This window comes from Poecilia mexicana, unplaced genomic scaffold, assembly GCF_051168715.1.
Source record: "Poecilia mexicana isolate PSO_F unplaced genomic scaffold, ASM5116871v1 scaffold_9, whole genome shotgun sequence".
NCBI classification, from domain to species: Eukaryota; Metazoa; Chordata; class Actinopteri; order Cyprinodontiformes; family Poeciliidae; genus Poecilia; species Poecilia mexicana.
The window spans coordinates 12,107,939-12,128,597 of record NW_028263378.1 but is presented as its reverse complement, the minus strand read 5'-3'; the positions used below and the strand labels follow the sequence as shown (position 1 = coordinate 12,128,597).

The following is a 20,659-nucleotide window of genomic DNA, read 5'->3' as shown; positions in this document are numbered from 1 at the left end:
CCCAAAGGCATAGAAGCTTTATTTGATTGGCCATTTTCCACACAGGACAGAGTCACTTTAATTTGAGCAACATGGTTTGGATTTTTACAACACCAAAGGACTCTTTTCACATCAAAAAACAAGTGCAATGACAACAGTTTGGACCAGGGGAAGACACAAATGTCCTTACAACACAATCTGCAACCTTCTCTTCAGTGGGGATTTTGGCAGTGCAATAAGTAAAAATTATTAGATTTTCACTTTAAAGGATAGAAACATTTACAGATGAACACATGCTCTTCAGGGTAATAATGTAGAAATCGATGTAGATGGAAAGAAACCTGATGAACTCTAGAAGCTTTTCATTCATGCACAAAGTGAAGGATGAAAGAGATTTCAAAATTAACAGCAGCTCAGTTAAGATACCGGTTATAGGAGAATGCTTTAGTAATTTGCACATTTTCTGCAGTTACAGAATGTAGAAACGTTCCACAATATAAAATGTTTGACATAACTCAGAACCACACAGAAGTGAAAGTGTTGGAGCAGATACTACTAACATGTCAGGCTGAAACTCTGTCACTCAGATGAGACTTCTTTAGATATGATACATTTACTCACAAAACGTACATTCAGCAATTCAAGCTGACAAAAATTTTTTAAATACCAAACTTTACCAGAATATCCTTACATCCTTTTCCAGAAGAGTTCACATTCCCATGGCATTTAATCATGTTAAAAGAAAAGAAATATGATTATTTTCCTGCATATTGTGTAAAACCCTGGAGATGTTGTAGCTGTAGGGACGTCCCAACCCAACCATTACACCTGTGGTTAGGTTACTCATTACAAATTAGTTTTGCACAGTCAATTTTGAAAAACTATGGTCTGTCTTCAAGTATGTTATTACAATGCAACACTGTGTGGTATGGATATTAATTTGTTGATCTTGAAAACCTGGGATTTCAACAAGGTGAATGTTTTTTACCCTTTACATTGGTGTCCATAGTAAACGTGAGATTGTTGCCGTGTCCATTTGTCCTTCTCTGCACGTGTAATTTAAAGTTATTATAGCAGCGGAAGAACTTTTTATGTCAGATTTTACCGCACTGAATGACGCACCAATTAGTCATTCAGTTGACTTGCATATGTGATATGCAACTCGTCTCAAACATTCCCGGACTGTTTGTTGTCAGCTTAGGCAATTAAGTATGTGTAAAGCAACTCTAGTGTTTAAATTGTGTGAAATTTAAAGCAAAAGGATTAGAAAAATGTTTTCTGTAGCTTTGTTTTGCCTGAGATTAACTGAAACCACTCTGAAATGCGTTAAGTAAATTATCAACAAGAAATGTTAAAGTAGAGAAAAAAAGTTAAAATAACTTTATTTTTAAAATGAGATTATGAGATTCCATAATCTCATCTTAAAATTGTCATCAGGATCAAGATGCCAGTTTTTTTTTTTTTTTTACGACTGTAGCTGTATGTGACAGATGATTTCCGTGAGTTTTAAGTGATGTGTTGTCAGAACTTTATAGTAGCTTTCTTAAAGACATGGTTCAGACTCCGAGGCAGCAGATGCAGCCAGCAGCTGCAGATGTTCAGCAGACAAAACATCTACAAACTTCACAACTTTGGCTTGCAATACAGTAGACCGCTAATATACAGTAATCCTATGGATATCCTCTGTTTCAGTATGAGTCATTTTAAATTGCTAAAATAACTAAAAGAAGGGTCTGTCTGGCTAGCTGTCAGCTGCCACCGCACTGCAGATTTCATAATTTTTCTAACAAGCTCACTGCAGTATAGTGTTTGCCTACATAGTGTATCATTACTGATGATAACTTTACTTAAAGTAACTTTTTAAAAAATCTGCACTATCCTTTTAACAGAGTTAATGCTTGCTGGAGAAGCATATTAAAGCTGAACTGCAGAAACTACAGCTGGAACAAAACATCAGTCATTTTCAAGGGATATAGGTATATTATAGATGTTTGGAATGTTATTGGTGAGTGCATGTAATCCTGATAAGGTGTAGTGTATTTTACTGAGCTTCATAACTACCATTTTTTTATTAACCATCAATCTGTGACACAAAATTCAGTAAATTAAACTCATCGTAAAGCACGGTGGCCACATTTGGACTGCTTAATCTAACACGTTTATAATTTTCTGACTTGAATTAAGTTGCTAAGTGCCTGCTAAGAAGTGTTGTCCCCTGTTATTATGAAGGAGAACATCTCACAGTGACTCATACGTGCTGCGGTACAGAAATGAACACAAACAAACATACAAGGGTCAAGTTAGTCCCAAAAAAAAAAAGGCAGACTGTGGGTACAGTCATGTACCAAAATATAATCATTTACACTTGGCTATCGCAACTTAGAATCCACCATGTTGTAGAACAAACAATTGGATGTTTTGACCATTAGAAATGAGGGAATAAGTGCATCTAAGTGCATTTCTAACAGAGCAAGTAGATGCTTGTTATGAAAATGGGGAAATTATTGTCAAATGCAGATGGAGAAAATATATCTGCACCGACAGCATAGATATTATTCCCCTGTTAGCCAAGCTGCTCTCTGGCTCTCTCTTCCTGTGTGGTTATAAATGAGCGAATCCACGGTTTTAATCAATCAATCCACAGCTGCCTGATGATAAATGTCTCGGCTGTAATTCCAACTACAGTGCATATCGCTACTGAGCAAAAACCTCAATGAGAGATTACTGCTGGAGGACAAATATGGAAATGATTTCTTTCTTGTCAGTGTAATGAATAAACACACCGGAACGCCACATTTTTATGACACTCTGCAGCCAAACTTCAGGAGGAGTGTTTGAAAAACACATGCAGTGACATGAAAGGGGATGCATATTGTCTGAAAAATAACCAAAAAATAAATAAATAAAAAGACTGCACTTGGACTGATTTTTCAAACGGGACATACGAGAGCTAGCTACAATTTACGAGCCAACGATTTCAGTTACACATATTTATTTAAAACACCCTGTGGCAAAACTGTTATTATCACTAGAATATCAAGACGGATGTAAAAGGAAAATCAGTTGAAGGTAATTATGCTCTGAAAACCTGTGTTAGACGGAGTTGCGAGCCTGAAGACGGTATATTTGAGGGAAAAAGCAGATATTTTTACAGCCGAGGGAGTAACTTAAATCACCACTAAATCTGGAAATAAAAAAAGGTCTTGATCCCAAAAATAGGAAACAAATTAACCTCATTCTCATGGTGCTCCAACCAAACATCAGTGTATTTTTTCCACCAGCCTAATCTTGGTCTCTTCTCCATCCTCCCTGGTCTCTCAGTCCACTATAGCCCTAAATAAAGAGAAAGGAGCCGCAACATCGCTTCCCTCCTGAAATAAATGCCAAAGAGCGTAGATTGAGAGCAGAGCCCAGAACACCCGTCATCCGGTGGTGGCAGCTGCGCTCTCTGGTGTCCCAACGTGGGCTCTCAGGTTGCGTCGTCATCTTCGTCTTCATTCAGGTGATGATAGTTGAGGCTGATGACGGCGCTGATGAATTCACCGAGCTCGACAAAATCGGCTGTAATAATGTTGATGCCATTCTCCCCGGGTCTTTGAGATCTGATCCACTGCATCATGCCCGGTAACGCCCTGAGAAGGAGAACAGAAACAAACAAAAGACACACATACGATAGCATGTTAGGGGGAAAAAAGGGCAGATGCTTCAGGAAAATGTTTCTCTATCAGTATTAATTGTTTAAATCCCCCCCCCCCCCCAGGAGTTTATGGTATTGTACCGTTGACATGGTACAGTATTGTTTGTCAGAGAAAGGTATAAAACACAGTTTTGTGTCCGGAAAAACGAGCTGTGATAAAAGATTTTTTTAACACAGCGTGTGATGTTTGGCTGTGTCCTTCTCACAGCTGGTGTCGGGCTATGAGAAGTGCACTCTGAGCTCTTGTCGGACATGTTCATGAATATCGAGCAACAGGGGAGGACGTTATCTTTGCAGATACCTCACTCCACGTGCCCCCCCACCCCCACCCCAAATTCTAGGATTTTTCTCCCTCCCCACACCCCATCTCATGCACGACTGTTTTCTTGCATTGCAGAGTCCTCTACTGATTTGTGAGTGTTGTGAAATGAATGCTTGGAACTTTGAAGGATGTCTGCAGCTGACTGCCTGGTGAGAATGGCTGATAGAGGAATTACCAAATGAATAATTCATACCAGGAAAATTGATGGTTTTGGTGCCAAAGCTTTTAACAAGCTGGTGACATTAAGATGGAGTGAAACACAGACAAAGCTGGGGATAAGCCTAGAAAATGAGTCCTGCAACATGGGGGAGGTACACAGAGAACAAAGAGGAACAAAAGCAATGGTTTTGTTATTTTTAAAGCCAACAAACCAGCTCAAATGAGGTCACGGCCAAATGCTGGGGGACATTTGTAAAAACCCAACACACATGCTGATTAAGTTATTTAATGCCACAACGGCTCACGTATTTCTATCTCTGCGTGTCCACACCGTGAGTTGTTATGGGTAAATTATGCCACCTCAGAGACCGCTGGCGCTTGAGGTGTAGCAGCAGTTTTGGTCCCAGATGGCTGTTGCTCTTTTTTCCTAATTGGTGTAAACTCTGCATGATTTGCATGCCCTATCGTTATGCTGAAAACAAGCGTAACAATGTTTTTGTTGGGTTTTTTTTATTTTTTTTGGCCTCTCTGGAATAAATACCTTTCCGTTATCGTCTCCCTCAGTCCGCTGGCCACGCCCTTCATCACAGTACTTGCCTTTGGTGTGAGAACCACCTGGGAGACGAAGAACGTCCCCTTCCTCCTGCAGAAGAAAAGAACATGTGTATGTAAACTTCTGATCAGAATCGTATGAGAGTTGGTTATTGAAATAAATGCTGTTTGCAAACCTGCGGTCAGTTACAGACGCCTGGAGAAACTGAACGAGCTTCTCTGGGTCGGTGGTGTTGGCCCACGGAGCAGGCATCATCTGGCCGGGCCACAGGAAGGGAACCTCCAGGGCCATGGGGTGGTGGTAGAAGACAAGCACCTGGTACTCCTTCTCCCAAAGATACTTCAGAGTCACCTGTGTATAGGCGGGGAATTACAGGATAACAGATCATTTAATGAGAAATGAACCCTCCTCTACTGTGAGTTCAACCAGATCAATTGTGCATAAAGAAGCATCCAAACAATTGAAAAATTGAATATCGTGGGTCTCGGTTTCATTTAATTTGACTGGAAAAATACATTAATCTGCATGTTTTATTTCATTTGTGTGCAATAGAGAAGACGATATTGGCAGAATCAAGATCAGAGGAGCGCAAGATGACAGAAAGGCTGTGCAGTGCTTTGATATATGCAGTGCCTTGAATGCTTTACCCTTTTTACCCAAATCCATCATGATGTATAATGTGTCTTTTTAAAAAAAAATGTAGACAAAAAAACATGTCAAAGAGAAAACTGATTTATACAAAATGACATCTAAATAAGAAAATATTTGACATAAAATAAATAATTGCATAAATATTAATCTCCTTTTAAAGACACAGATCTAAATAAATAGAGGTCCAGCCTCTATTTATTTAGAGTAGTGAGACTACTCACTACAGGGTGAGTAGTCTCACAATTAGCTTACTTGTACATCCAGCCCATTGGGAGCGACTGCACCCTGTTTTCTTATAATTTAGGCACTGTGAGAAAAATGGCTTTAGGGTAAAGCTAGAGAAAGTTAGTATTTGATACATAAGTTGGCAAATGGCCATAAAAGGGCCATTTTATTTGTTTTATGAGATATGTAACTACTTTTGGTCATTTCCAATAACAACTAATGATACTGGTTCCCTTGAACTGTAATATTCTACACTGAAGGGAGATGTTGTTAACAAAAACCTGACATTTTTGTAAAAAGCTCAATGCATCGGAGACCAATAAGGAAACCGAAATTTAAAGACAATTCAAACAGAGACTGAGATATTTTACTCACTTTGACATATACTCACAGATTCCTTAAAACAGATTTGAAATGTGACCTTTTTAATCCACTTGTAAAAATAAAAGTATTGGTATCAGATCCAGAGGGAGGCTATCTGAACTACCATTGCTACTGTGGGACTTTCAGCCTGAGAAACAAGAAATGACTAGCCGATCAGACTTTTTGGTGAGGGACGAAACAGAGCAGAGAATCACAGATCAAAATGATTAAGAGTAACAGCAAGGTAATATGAGAAGCAGAAAAAAAATGCCATAGGTTCAAATAGCAAACAAAAAAGCTATGAAATGTCAAGGCCTCAGTGGTGATCTCCAAACTGGGGTAATGGCTGCAGCAGATTCCAGGAAAAACCTCTGAGATCTCAGATGAGTACAGTTCTGGCAACGGCTAAGATATGGAGAAGTGAAGAGAGAAAAGTCTTTGACATTCCAGCTGCACGTCACCCAATTCACCATGACGAAATCAAGACTGAAATCTTTATTGGAGCCCACTGTGATAAGAGAGTGACTGTGAGATAAGAAGATGTCAAAGCAATGGTTTATTAGAGTATCTTCTACATGTGATAAGCCAGAAAGACGGGGAGAGAAGGTGCTTTAGTACAAGTCAGGCTGCAAAATGATTACGAGTATACTGAAAATAAAACCTTCTGAAAAATGAAATCGACTAAAAATGGAATGTTCATAAAAGATAAAAAGAAAAAGCTATCATTAAAGAAATGACAATCATCAAAGTGTGGATAAAAACGTAAAGAGTCTTCTGTGCAGTGCTGGGCTGAGACCTCTCACAAAAAGTTTATATCCTCATGGACACAAGTTGTTAAAGTTACAAAACTCTTGAAATAAATTACAGGGGGCTGCATTGTTGAAATGTAGATGCATTTATACCTCTTGAGCAAAAACCACTGGGCAGAGTTTTTCTCCAAAAACTTCTTTCAGCATGGCCACCAGCTTTTCATGGTGCAGGTTCTGCACACCGTAGAAGTGGTTGAAGTCCAGGAAAACGACTTCTTTGGCATGTGCTGATAGGAAGCTGGTGATCTGCTCTAAACCCTCGCGGACCTGAAAACAGACACATGAAAATCACCACTAATAAGAAATCCGTCTACTGACATTCTGACACCAAAATCTAAATGCATAAAAAGCTTTGACTTTCCACTTGAACCTCTTGAAGTACCTTGCACAATTAGGCTCTCAGTCTGCACTCGAGCATACAGTTAAATAAACTGCCACGTGCAAGGTAATGAAATAACATCACTTAGCAACCACAAGTATCACCAAAAAGTCATTGCATCAAAAAAAACATCAGAGCTGTGTGCTTCTCTGCTGACCGTGGCACTGAAGAGCCCGTGGGCGAAGTACAGCTCGTTGTCGGGGTCACGGGGCTTGGTGGAGATGCGCAGGTCAAAGAAACGGATCCCGGCCTCCAGCTGGCTAGTGAAGTTCATAGTCTGCGTGGCCAACCATTTCCTCATTAGCTTCTTGGCTACCGTACCAAAAACAGACACAAAGTTCTGCACTGTCTCTGGCTGCTCGGGGCCCACTGGGGATGCCTCATCAATGTAGAAACTGAAGGAGTCGTGAGAACCTAAAGGAGAACACAAACACGAGTCTGCATGAAGGCACTGTCAGTTGCAGGTTTTATTCCTGGTGAAAGCCAGCTGGCAAGAAAGGGGTCAGTAAAGTAATGTACCAGGGTGCCATGGCAACAAGTAGCTGAATAATAGCACCATGAACTCTGAAAACTTCAATCAAATGAAGAAAATCTGTGAATGGTAACAATAATACTTTTCATCCATTATATTTCCCAACTTTTTTGATAAACATTTTATCTTTTCCTATTTCCATGGCTCACTTGCACTTAGCTGTGGCCCTTATAATCGTTTGGTTTGAACTCAAGTATGGTACAACAAGGGCTATTTTACTTTGACTGTCAAGCATGTGGACAATTTTGGACGTTAAGTGTTTAATAGTAAGCAAATAAGGACATTATGATGGTATAAATTAAGTTAATTTGTACAGTGCATTTCAGCAACAAGGCAGTTCAAAGTGGTTTACGTGAAACAAGCAATAAACTCTATTTCCTCGATCATCCTAGTTTCAACAAAAAAAAAACTAAAAAAAAATCTAAAAGTGGAGATATGAAGGCCAGACGCTGTCTGAAGGTGAAAATACAGAAAAACTGAGATCTTTGCATTTATTTAAAATATGTCAAAAAGCTAATTCCAGTTATTAAACATGGAAGTTATGTCCTCCCATGCCAGCTTGACAAGGTAAATATGTTGTGATAATTGTACATGTTAGTAGGCCCTGTCCTTGCCATTGCAATCACTCCTGCCACAAAATCCCATTCCTTGCTTTTTAGGCACACTGAAGGACCACCCACCCCTTCCATCAACAAGCTGACATGCAGCCCGAACTGACCTTCAACCATCTACACGAACCAGAGCCAGGTCTTCACAGCCAGCTCAGAGAATGACCATAAGCAGGGTGGACAGCTGAATCCTGGGGCGGTGGAGCTAACTGCATCACTGCCGGCTGAGCCGCACCGTTAGGGTCACAGTGTAACACGCCGTGACCTTAACCAGCTGCAGCAGCTGCACCGCTGGATTTTTATTTTTATTTTTATTTTATTTTTTTTTATATATTTTGGTTTGTTTTGTTTTCGTCTTTCCCTTTTTGGCACAGGAAGTTTTGCTTCTTTACATATATCATAATTCAAAAATCTTTTCAGCGTGATATTTTTTTCTTTATATATTAAATGGAAGCTGGAAGCAAATAACATCATTTAGCATCTGATATGCTACAATAATCAGCATCAAAGCACGTAAAATGAAAAATCACTTAGTCTCATAATTTATCCAATAAAATATCAAAATTCTGAACCACATGGTTGAGTAAAATAGCAGGGCTCCATATGCAAAGGCTGCAGCTCTCAACCGGTTCGATTCTCAGCCTCTTGCTGTCCGTCTACTAGTGAATAAAGGTCACTTATACCACAAAAAACTAATTCCACACACAATGTGACAGGGAAAAAGGAAAACAAATGTGGCTCTCAGTTATTTAAACAAAAGGTTTCAATAACTACAATTCTGAGTTATAATGCACAGATTTTAACAGAGTTGAAAAAGGGAGGGAGATATGTAGAAGTTGTCACACCACTTGGACAAGCCAGTTTTCCCAGGTTAGAAGACAAACGTGGAACTGGACAAGAGAGAGCCTATGTTACTGGTCCATAGCCACACTGTTGGCCTGCATAAGGAATCCACTTGGAGTTCTGTTCATGACGCTTCATTTCTATATTACTCAGCTCATCTGAAGGTAAAATCTCAGCTCAAAAGCGACTGATTTAACCAGAATAATCATTTACCGTGGAAGGATTTTTAGTTGCGCAAAAAACCCCAAAAAACTCCAGATTTCCCCCCCCCCCACCCCCAGTCTGCAAAAGCAAAGAGTTTTTGTTTTGGAGGATGACAACAAGAATGGCTGAACCTTTCATAAATATTCAGAAGCACGAACCGGTTTTAACCTTAAAGCCTCAGTTAAATGTTGGGAAACTGCAACAGCATAGCATAGAGTTATTTATGCTGGGGAAATCAGATCTACCTTTGTGTCTTTCAAAATGAAGTTTGCAAACATTTGGCGAATGCTAACAGCTTTGTGCCTCTGCCCTCAGTGAGTCAGAGGTGTGAAAGGAAAATAACAAATAGCTTTTCAAGAAATTTACGCTAGGATAAGAAAAACAGAACAAAGCACATGCATTTATTGCCACTGAATCTTAAAAGCATTCTGAGGCCACCATTCTGACTCAGCGGTGCATCTTTTTTTCCTAGCTCTATATTTGGTTTGCATCTCTTTCTGTCTGAGTCTCTGTGCTCAGCTGCACTGGGAGCCTGCAGCTTCTGGAGAAGGAGTTGTCAAGAGGAGCTGATTAACTAATCAGTAGTGGACTTTGGAAAATGTCTATCCACATCTCAGTAGGAAGCCACTTGGGGGGTGGAAAAAGATTTTTCTGCCACATTCTTTAAAACGGAAAGTAAGAACTGTGATTAATCAAACATTGCTGATAGAAACCATCTCATATGAGATTGGGGCTTCCAAACTTGATCATTCTGGACTAAAAGCAAACCTGCATTACATTAATTGCTATATAAAGTTTAAAAATCAAGGATTCATTCGGTTGATAATGTTTTTAGGAGGACTCCAGGCGATCTAAACATTTTTGTGATAGCATACTAAAGAAAACATACATAGCATATGAAAAAAAATATCAAAGTTATAAGTCCCTTGACTTTTCAGCAAGATTACAACTCTTGGGATTTATTTTAAATCTGAGCTCCTAAGACAAAAAAAGAAATAAGGTTTGTTTGTGGAGTGCTGAGAAAAATGCTTTAAATATGTATGATGAAAATGTATGTCTCACACCTAAAAGATTTATCGAAATGTGTTAAAATAAATGATAGAGGTCACATTTAATTCTTCTAAAAACTACTGTTTAATGCCGTTTGCTTCAGTTTAATGTTGCTTTTTGCAAACTTCGTATGACAAAGATTACAGCAAAAACAGTAAATCCTGCTCACAACGGATCCTGAAATATCAGCAGACTTTGAATTCTTATCAACTTTTTAGATCCTTTATTCACAAATATCGGATAAAATATAATTTCTAGTTATACTAAGGAAAAGAACAAAACACATCGAACAGTGTGACTGAATAATATATTGAGATGTACATGAGATCTGAGTATGTTGTTCAAGGTCTATGCAAGAGCATTCATAGACCTCGAACTTATTAACACATGTAGTTATTTAACAGACCAAACAAAATAATACATAACTGCAAAAGTCTAAAACAATTTGAACGTCTTTTACAAACAAAAACCTGAGTAGTCAGAAGTGTATCTATGAGTCCAGATGTTACAGAAATATGTCGCACTGCAATTAAAGATTTGGGGATTTGTCTCTGCCACCTTTGTACATCTGGAGACTCTTCTCTGGAAAAGCGTGTGCTTTATCAAGCTGGACGAAGAGCTTTTGTGAAATTTTGCCACATATTCTAAATTGGATTGTGGTCTGGACTTTGGCTGAACTATTGTATCACATGAATATGTTTTGATCTAAACAACTGTGTTGTAATTATGAGTGAGCTGTCTTGGTGGAAGATGGACCTCCTCCTCAGTTTCAAGTCTTATCCATGAGGTTATAAACTTTCAAGTCTTTCTGTCCATCTTCCCCTCACCTCAGACCAGCTTCCCTGTTCCCGTTACGTACCTACAGCATGGTCCTGCCACCACGTTGGTCACCAAAGGAATTGTATTTTCATGGTGATGCATTAAGTTGTTTTATGTTCCCGGAATAGTTCCGTTTTTGTATCACATGGCATTTCTGTGTTCTTAGGGCTGTAAATGGGGCCTCTTAGGGCTTCTATTCAACAATAAATGCTAAACATAAAAAGTGATGTAATAAAAAAAAGACTCCGAGAAATCTGTCTTGTCTTAAACACTACATGGATTTCATACCAGTCTGACAGCAGAACAGACTGTGGAAGCAGTGAGAACCATTTTCTTCTGACAGTCGGCCATGCAATCACATGTCAGGTGTAGACATGAAGATGTCATGTCCACACTGGAACATGAGGGAAAGAGCCGAAGAACAGAAAGCAGAAAAGTAAAGCTGGAACCGGCTGAGAAAAGACTTATTGATGATTATGATGGCAGCGTTGTCTTGAAAATTGACTGGAATTAAATGAGTGATTCTCCCTGCATGAGAGCGGCGCATTCAGAAAGGACCACTGCTGGTTCGAATCCGGGGGTTTTTGAGAGAGAAAAAGCATTTCAGCTCACCATGAAACCTTTTCAGATCTATTTTTGGATGCCGAGGACAGGAGAGAAGAAGAGAAAGTGAGAAGGAAATGGAAAGTGACAGGATGCAGTACAGGAAATTTTTATGGAAAAGATTAATTTAACCTACAGGTCTCTAATCCTCTCACCTATATTTCACCTTCTGAGATCCATGTAGTATTACTGTCATTCATGAGTGCTGCTTTCCCATGATCTTATCACAGTAGCATTCTATTCTATTCTATTCTATTCTATTCTATTCTATTCTATTCTATTCCTGTGTGTTTATAGTATGATTCAATTTCTGGCAAAAATATGTAAAATTAGATTTATTGGTCCTTCTGATCTGAACTGAATTATAGGCAAATGCAGAAGTAAAAGAATCATACATGGAAATCATTATAAAACCTCCAGTTTTTGTCAGAAAAATATCTAAGGAACTCAGAAATTCTAAAAAGTTTTAAACGTACATCAGAACAGAGGAGATTGGTGCAGTTTTAACTGCACCAATCCCTATATACTATAATCCACATTATAGTATATAGGGGCAGTGATATTAGAAATAAAATGACAAAAATAACATTTTAATTGTTGGATACCCCAAAAAGCTATTTAAATGTGAAATTTTAATAAAAACAAATCCACTATATTTTTTTAGAAAGAGAAAAAACATAGAAAGAAATATTCTAATATTTCTCTAATTAAATAAAATAAAACCATTCCAAGGGAAATGTTTTCTGTTGTATTACCTTAGTAAGAAAAAAAATACAAGTGCTATGGTTATTAATTATGTTAAATTTTGACTTTGACAAATTTCCAGTCATATTCAATAAATCTGAATGTGTGTTTCGATGAGGCTCAATTTTCGGATTAAAATACCTTTTAAAAGAATACCTCTAGTTAGGCATAAAACAACTATTCACTATTCATCAAAGATCCTTTTTTATTATTATTGGTCTGATATTGTATTCTAATCTCAGCCAGCCTGGTTTCGATAAAATGAAAAAAGTGTCAAACATGTCAATATATGCAACTGTACTGAGGACATCTGGACATGTTTTATTGAGATAGCTGCAGAATCACATTCTTGGCTGGTGCAGATCCTGAATTCATCTCAAAATGCCACCTTCATCCAATCATCTACAGTCCATGGCAGCTGTGGTGTGCTTAGCTTTTCTATATGTAAATCCCACTGCTTTTAGACAATTGTATACAGTCTGATCTCTATATCAACTCCTTTGTCAGCCGACATCCATAATTTATTTCATTATGCAATTTCTGTTTTCGAGGCACATTCTGTTATCTAAGTTATTCACACCACCGGCATACATAGCTTTTCAATTATTCCTTTATTTTTGGAAACATGTGTCTTCTGAATTTAAATAACATTAATATTTTGAAATGACCAAGCCAGAGTCCTCACTTTTTGACATGGAATCTGTGAACATGAACTAAAGATTAGGATTATGGGAAGGCGGTCGTACCCACTCAAGGGATTTAAAGTCCTACAACTTGACCTTTGGGCGTCAACAAATCTAAATTTTGAAATATCGAAAACTGTATTTGAAGACACTTACTGTGCATGTACCTGCTGGACGTGACACACACACACGCGCACACACACACACGTATATGACACATTATGGTGTGTCATATTTTCCTTCTAATCACTGCAAGTGATGAAACTCAAGGGAAACGAATTCATAACATCTTTGGCACATCATTCTTGACCAACTCAGTGAATAATGTGCAGTCGGGGAGCGTGTGGCCTCACAGATCCAGTAATAGCTGCTGAAAAATGCCCTACCCAGTTCCCTACTGAATAGCTTGAGGGAAAAAAAAGAAATTTAAAGCCCCTTTTCCTTCATGTGACCCATCTTTCATCAGCCACAACTACAACTTTAAGTTGGACAGCCATTTGTAGGACTGGAGAGCCATCTAGTTTTCTAGAATTTCTATAAGCCAGAGAAGGCATGGTTCCATGCATAATTACTGGTTGGACAACAGTTGCAACTGTTACTAACACTAAAGTGTTAGTGGTAGACGGGAGAAACAGAAAAGCAGCAGAATGCTTACGAAGATATGTAAAGATGTTAGAAATAACACAAAGCCAATGCTGCTGCGTCAAGTTATGAGTCACAGCATTTTATTTTATATTACTTAAAAAAAAAGCTCAGTACCAGAATTATGTAAATAACAAATTATTGGTCAATATTAATGCTCCTTGCTGACATTATATATAGCACCTATTCTCAATAGATGCTGCTCAAAATCTTCCAATCTGAAAATTGTGTTGCTTTTTTTATGGATGTGCCTAGAAAAAGCTGTTCCTCACTAACTCCTTCTATTTTTTTTCTGGCCCATTTTCAATCAAGTTTCACAACAGCACTGAGTCAACTCTCCTCTAGGTGACAAATGAGTCACTGGTGTCTTTGGGCACTGCAGAAATCCTGCTATTTTAGAAACAGTTGGACCCAATCCTATAGTCAAAAATAATAAACTCTTATTTATGGACTGTCCTAACCATATTCTGGAAATTACGCAACATGATTCCCAAAGCTTTTCTGTAACCTAGAACTAAATGATTATGTTTCATTTTGTTCTACACGCTTTAGAAGATTTTTTTTAATAATAGCACAAAACAAAAAGCACTTAGAAACTGGCTAGTCGCTGGAAATACACCATTTTATGCTTAACCACTCCTGATTAGAGACTAGCCGTTAAAAATGAGAAAAATTGAATCCTTTTCAAATAACTGAAAGCACAATATCTACACATCACAATATGTTGCAATATTAGCGTTATTCTTTACTTCAGTGTGGAAGTTGATAATGCGGGAAAAAGAGTGAGTTTCGCAGTGAGGAGTCAATGATAAAACAAAAGCTGTAGGTCAGCTGTTCATTCAGTCAGCTGCAAAAGAGCAAATTTTCTATGAATGGTTGGTCATTTCACTTTTTTGCCATTTTGGTCTTTATATTTTGGCAGTATATTATTGAACTGGAACAGATGCAAACTTGCTCAGAGATTATTTCGATTATATAGATCTCAGTTTACTTACATAGCACCAATTCCAACATTGTCTCAATGCACTTTACAAAAAAAAAGTCCCTTTAATCCGATCACACAGATGAAGTAGATAAATTCCAAATTTATTGTAGTTTTCAAACAGTGCAGTAAAGTTCTATTTGCTACTCAAATTGGTTAAAAAGTTTTCTATCTATGGAAACCCAACAGATTGCAGTGAGTCACTGACTTGCTGCAGTCACTTCTTCTGGATCTGGCAACAATCGCTTGAATCGAGTCCGTAACCTTGCAGCAACACTGACCATGCATGCAGGGACAACAAAATGAAAAAATACAAACAGTCCAAAGTAATATGAATATTATACATAGTGATTTTGAAATACTTATACATTTGCAATAAATTGAGCAGCCCTACCTAGATATATATATATATATATATATATATATATATATATATATATATATATATATATAAAGACTTTATTTGGGAGAACATAAAATAAATGAAGAAAACATATTTCATAGTTCATCACCTATAAGCTTTCTGAACTAAGCTCACATCTCTAACATGATTAACCACATTAAATCTCTTTATTATTATGGGTCAACTGACAACACTTAACAGCACTTAATTAAATCAAATCAAATGTACAGATGTCATAAAATCATCTTTGCTGATTACAGGACAGGGAAACGTCATGTTATCATTTTGTGGTCTGAATACTGTAACTCATTGCTAGTGGGAGACAGTAGGTTGGTCATGTCTCGCATGTAGTGTGGTCAATAAGTTACACTTTTTATTTTATTTTATTTTTTCTTCATGGCTCAAAATTTGATAGGTCTGGTTTGCACGTGTTAATATTACACACTGATGGTTACTATTGTTTAGATGTGTACAACATAAAAGCCTCTAGTTGGTGATGTAACTCGTCTCGGGCGCTGAGGGTGAAGACAAAGGAATGACTTACAGTTCAAACAGAGTGCATTTGATACTGAGCATCCAACAGAAAACAGCAATGAGTGTTTTCTCTTTAGCAGCAAGCGGCTTTTCTCGGTCAGATGAAATACTGAAGCCTTGAACAACCAATGTTACTGCAAAAATAAATCTTTGTCTAAAGGAGGCAAAACCCAGGAAAAAGTCAAGTGAACCTCAGTCAAACAATTTCCAAAAACAGAGGGCGACCTAAGTTGTCGGACTTAAAAGAAATGTTTGGTTCTACCACACTTCAGTGTGTGACAAAACCTGAGTGTTCTTGGTCTGCAGTGGTCAGAATCTATCAGTTTCAAGAAAGGTCATAGGATTGTTGATGCATGTACGAAGCAATGGCTGCATGATCCAGTCCAACAGACAAGCAACTGCAGCTAAAACACATGGTAATGTCGGTCCTGATGCAGCAGGGTGTCTCTGCTGATTCAAGTTTACCACCAAAAATATCAATGATTGGAAATAAACCAAAGAGCAACGGATCTGCAGCCTGATGAATTATGTGGACGACCAGGTGTGTTTCCTCTACCTGCAAATGCATTATGGGAACCAGACAAACTGGTGGAGGCAGCATGATGGTTTGGGCAATATTCTCCTGAGAAAACTTTTATTCTGCCATCCATCCTAATGTTAATTTGACGTAAACCGCTTTTCTAAGCATCACAGAAAATGTGCAATCTTTCAGAGAAATGTATTCTCTGATGACTGTGGCCTCTTTCAGCAAAATACATTTAAAAAGTGCTTTGAAGCAAATCAAAGTTTGGGAATTAAGTGAGAATTTAAACAAGGATTTAAAGGTGGTTAACTTGTCTCAGATCTCAGTCCAGTCAAGGATCTGTAGGATCCACCTCACAACGATAAGAGGTCATAAGAATTTGCCGCCAAGATCTAGGTACCGGATGCCACAGCAAACCTTCGGAGTTCTATTGAGGTTTTAAGTCTATGGATCAGTGCTGATTTGGCAGCAAATGAAAGGACCAGTTCACTATTAAACAGGCAGTCATAATGTAATGCCTCATCAGCGTATGTGTGGACTATAAGCTTGACGCGTCTTTCTTTTGTTGCATTTTATCCAGTTTACTTTCAATATCTGCTCACATAAAAAAGCAAGTCTCACTGTAGCATAGTGCGCAGCGCTGGGTCACTTTGAGATTAGCTGCTGCCTCACCACAGCCACCACCTCAGGCTCAATTATTGACTGAAGTGATTTTCCATTTGCCTATTATTAACCTCTTAATCTTTTGAGTGTGCCATTTCAAGATTGATTATTTAACATTAAAACAAACCAGCAAGAAGCACAAGAAGAGCAACCAGCAGATGAACCATTTAATCAGCAAATCATTCAGACAGGGGTGGATGTTCCCTGCACCACGGCGATGGCAGCTTTAGACCTGCTCTCAGGGTTAGAATAACGCAAGTCGGGTGAGACAGCACCAGCAGATCCTTGCAGGTACAACCTATCATTTGACAGTTGTTGCAGCGTGCCAGTCAAACTCGGATGCTTCTCTGAGAATCTGTTGTGCCATAAAGCCATACGGAGGGCATTCTCTCCCTCCTCTGCAAAAATCCCTTCTGCAGCATGATACCTCAAAAGAAACAATTTCCACATCACACAGAAGGCGTTTACAAGCCTACTGCCGTGCAATGCGTGGAACGCAGACAGGCGTCCTTTCGAGTTTCTTGGGAGGAAAAATTGTTTTGACCTGGATCATAGAAGCAGTGGGTAATTGAATAGGTGTCATCAGTAGTATGGCGAAATCTGCATTAGCACATGTTACAAAGATATTATTTAAATCTAAGGTCAAAAGATTATTTTTTTTTCCAGTTCATGCTTCAAACAAAGCCTTATTTATTCCAAGAAGAAGAAACCAAAGACAGTGATGTCAGATGAGCTTCTTGAAAGAAATCAAAAACTGCACACTGAAAGGAACACGTGGTTCCTGCTAAAATAAGCTCTCATAAAATCCTGAGGATTTTTGAGAATTATCTTGGCAAACATGATGAAGTGTGTGCAAACAAACGCAAAAAGCCAGACTAAGTGAGCCTTTTCAAATCCCGTGTCCAATTGGAGGACAGGCAAAGGGCAGCAGAGCTGCAGAGAAGTAATGACACCTAATTAAATGAAACAGAACATGTTCTCACGCTACTTTGGTGTGGGAAATTATGATTCGGCTGCATGTAAAGCACGTGTGTTATTGCTGGCTCTGTCCTTTGCTGGTGACAGGTTAAATGCATGAAGAAATGCATGATTGCGTGTGGTTTTTAGGTGTTATTGAGAGATGTGGCCACTGCTGGTAAAAAAAAAAATGCCACGCCTCATTGGACACCGAGCACTAATCCATCTGCATGTAAAAATGATTCTACATGCAAACCGTTAAAAAAAAAAAAAGCAAGCGATTGTTCATGTTCAACCAAGAGGCAGCAAGACGACAGTGAGGCGGGGGGAAAAAAGAAAGAACGATCTGTATACAGCTGTTCTTGATCGTAAGATAACATATTTGTGAATTAATGGGCTCTAAAAAAAAAAAAAAAGCCCTTCTATCGACCAGATATGCGCTGGGCTTTACAACCAGAGTGTCTTAATTTGAATGGAGTTAAAGAGACCTGCGCACTGATTGGTTAAAGGTCTAACAGCTCATTTCCTATCATCAGCACCATCATCATCTGAGTGCACCGACAGAACTCATCCCATCCCCTCTTGGGCACCACCCCGCTACAAACACAAAACAGAGCAGCAATTCTGCTTCTTGTACACTCATCGGGTGCAAAATGAATAAATAAAAGCTATATGTCACCCATGTGCTATTTATAGGTACATCGCGGGCAAGCTGGAGTGAAACAAATAGATGGCACATATCCTGTTGCGCAACAGGTCTCACCCTTTGTTCTAGTGATGCACAGTTAAAGTCATGCCCATTTCTGCCCAATGGACTTTAATTAAAGGCAAAGTGAAACACAGAAGTTTGCAAAGGCACGGTGTTAAACCCCCCACTTCCCCCAACAAAACAATGTTTTGTCACCTTACTAGCCCGGGATCAGACGCGCGCTGATGGAAACAAATGGCTGGTGGAAATAAAAAGACATAATAACAAACCTACCGGGGATAGCCATGTTGGCGAGCGGGACAGTGTGCATGCTCTGCGGTAAACTTGCCATCCAGTCCGCGAAGCGCAGGTCGCTTCTCCCGTGAGACGAGGCCATGCTGCCACCGTGCACAATGCTCCGTTCTCCGGGACCGGTGCCTGCGCCAACCTGGACTGCGCGCTCTCCGTCTCTCTCTCTCTCTCTCTCTCTCTCGCTCTTCCTCTCTCTGTCCACACAGCTCCCTCTCTCTTACACACACATTAGCGTGTCCAACGCCCGGTTCAACATTAGAAGGATGGAACAACTATGTTAAAATGCGGTTGAGCGGATCTAAGCACGCTGTCCAGTAAACCGACAAGTGATACCAGTGAATTACATTTCCAAGAAATTCACTATCCAGTGGATGATTCTCTCTCCCTAACATAAAACAATAAAAGCACATCTGTCGAACGAAGAGCAGCTTCATCTTAATTCATCGAAATATCGAACAGTAAATTGAGGAATTCAGTTAAAATCAGTGAACAAAATTGATCATCCATCCAAATCATTGCGTACAAGTGTTCTCATCACTTCCACATGTCATGCAGACTCCATCAGCGATTTGCAGAACACTGGGCGACTCTTGGAAACTTCCAGCAAAGAAAACCTGATACCTGAGCAACAAGTCCAGACGTGAAAATTTCCTCCCTGCTCAATCAAATGTAAGTGGGATAATAGCATTCTGAAGAGATAAGAAAAAGTCAAGGACTTGATCATGTAAAATCTCAGAGGAGGGTCAGTGGATGTTGTGGCTTATAGATGATCGGTAAGTTTCTGCAGTGTCAGTATCTACAGAACACCATCCAAACCTCATGCTCCAAGAGAGTTTATTGGGTTTGGGTTCCAGCCTTGCATCAAAAAGTCACTGGACAGCTTAGTAGTTGCCAGAAGCCAACTGCCTGGGTGAACAGTGTTAAGGGTAAAGTTTGTTGGAGATGAGTTTATGGTGTGGGGCTGATTGGAGTTGAGTTCCTCAGCCCCTCTTGTAGAGGAAATTTTAATAATACAAAACACACATTTTAGACAATGTTTTACTACAAATATTGTGGAAACAATTTGGGGATGACCTCTTCTAACATGACCGACCGCACAGCAGTGCACAAAGCAAAGTCTAACAAGGCATAAATGAGTGAGGTTGGTGTGGAAGAACTTGACTGATGCATACAGGAAACATTTGGGATGAATTGCAGTGGGAGCCGTGAGCCAGATCTGCTCGTCCAAAACCAACGTGCGACCTCACAGATGGGCGTCTACAAAGAAAAAAAAGTAGTCCAGTATTGCAATAATTCATGCAAAAGGAACACCTTCTGAGCAGATACACTCTAGTAAATTTCATTTGACATTTATTCATTAATTATTTTTGTCATATGTGTTATATGGATTGAATCTTATGACAGAAATGCATTACTGGTGCTATGAAAGGTTAAAATGACTGCTAACAGAAAATAAACACGCTGTTTGTTTTTATTGAAAAGTCTTGGTTAGTAGCTTTAAACAGACTTTTTCTAAGAGTGGCAACATAATCAATTTCAGATACAAACATCTCTAAAATTGACACTTCAGTTTTTCCCCAAAGAAGCAGCATTTGTGAATTTCTTGTACATATTCATAAGAGATTAGGGGCGTTCATTTAAATGCATTCATATTCCCTCTAAGACCTCCAATGGTAGGCAATTTAGAATTAAGCAACTGACATAATCTGTGATGAAAATCAGCTGGCAAGGC

The 20,659-nt window shown here is 38.9% G+C and overlaps 1 protein-coding gene across 1 annotated transcript; it reads right to left on the bottom strand.

The window, feature by feature from the left end:
• Position 1: 1 nt before the first annotated feature.
• Positions 2-19,336, bottom strand: plcxd3 (phosphatidylinositol-specific phospholipase C, X domain containing 3). Its single transcript, XM_014982750.2, has 6 exons — positions 18,910-19,336; positions 7,295-7,551; positions 6,852-7,025; positions 4,886-5,061; positions 4,699-4,800; positions 2-3,611 (listed from the first exon to the last, which is right to left on the bottom strand). The coding sequence occupies exons 1-6, from the start codon at positions 19,010-19,012 to the stop codon at positions 3,449-3,451; spliced, it is 975 nt and encodes a 324-aa protein (XP_014838236.1). The 5' UTR covers positions 19,013-19,336; the 3' UTR covers positions 2-3,448.
• Between the last annotated feature and the right edge of the window lie 1,323 nt (positions 19,337-20,659).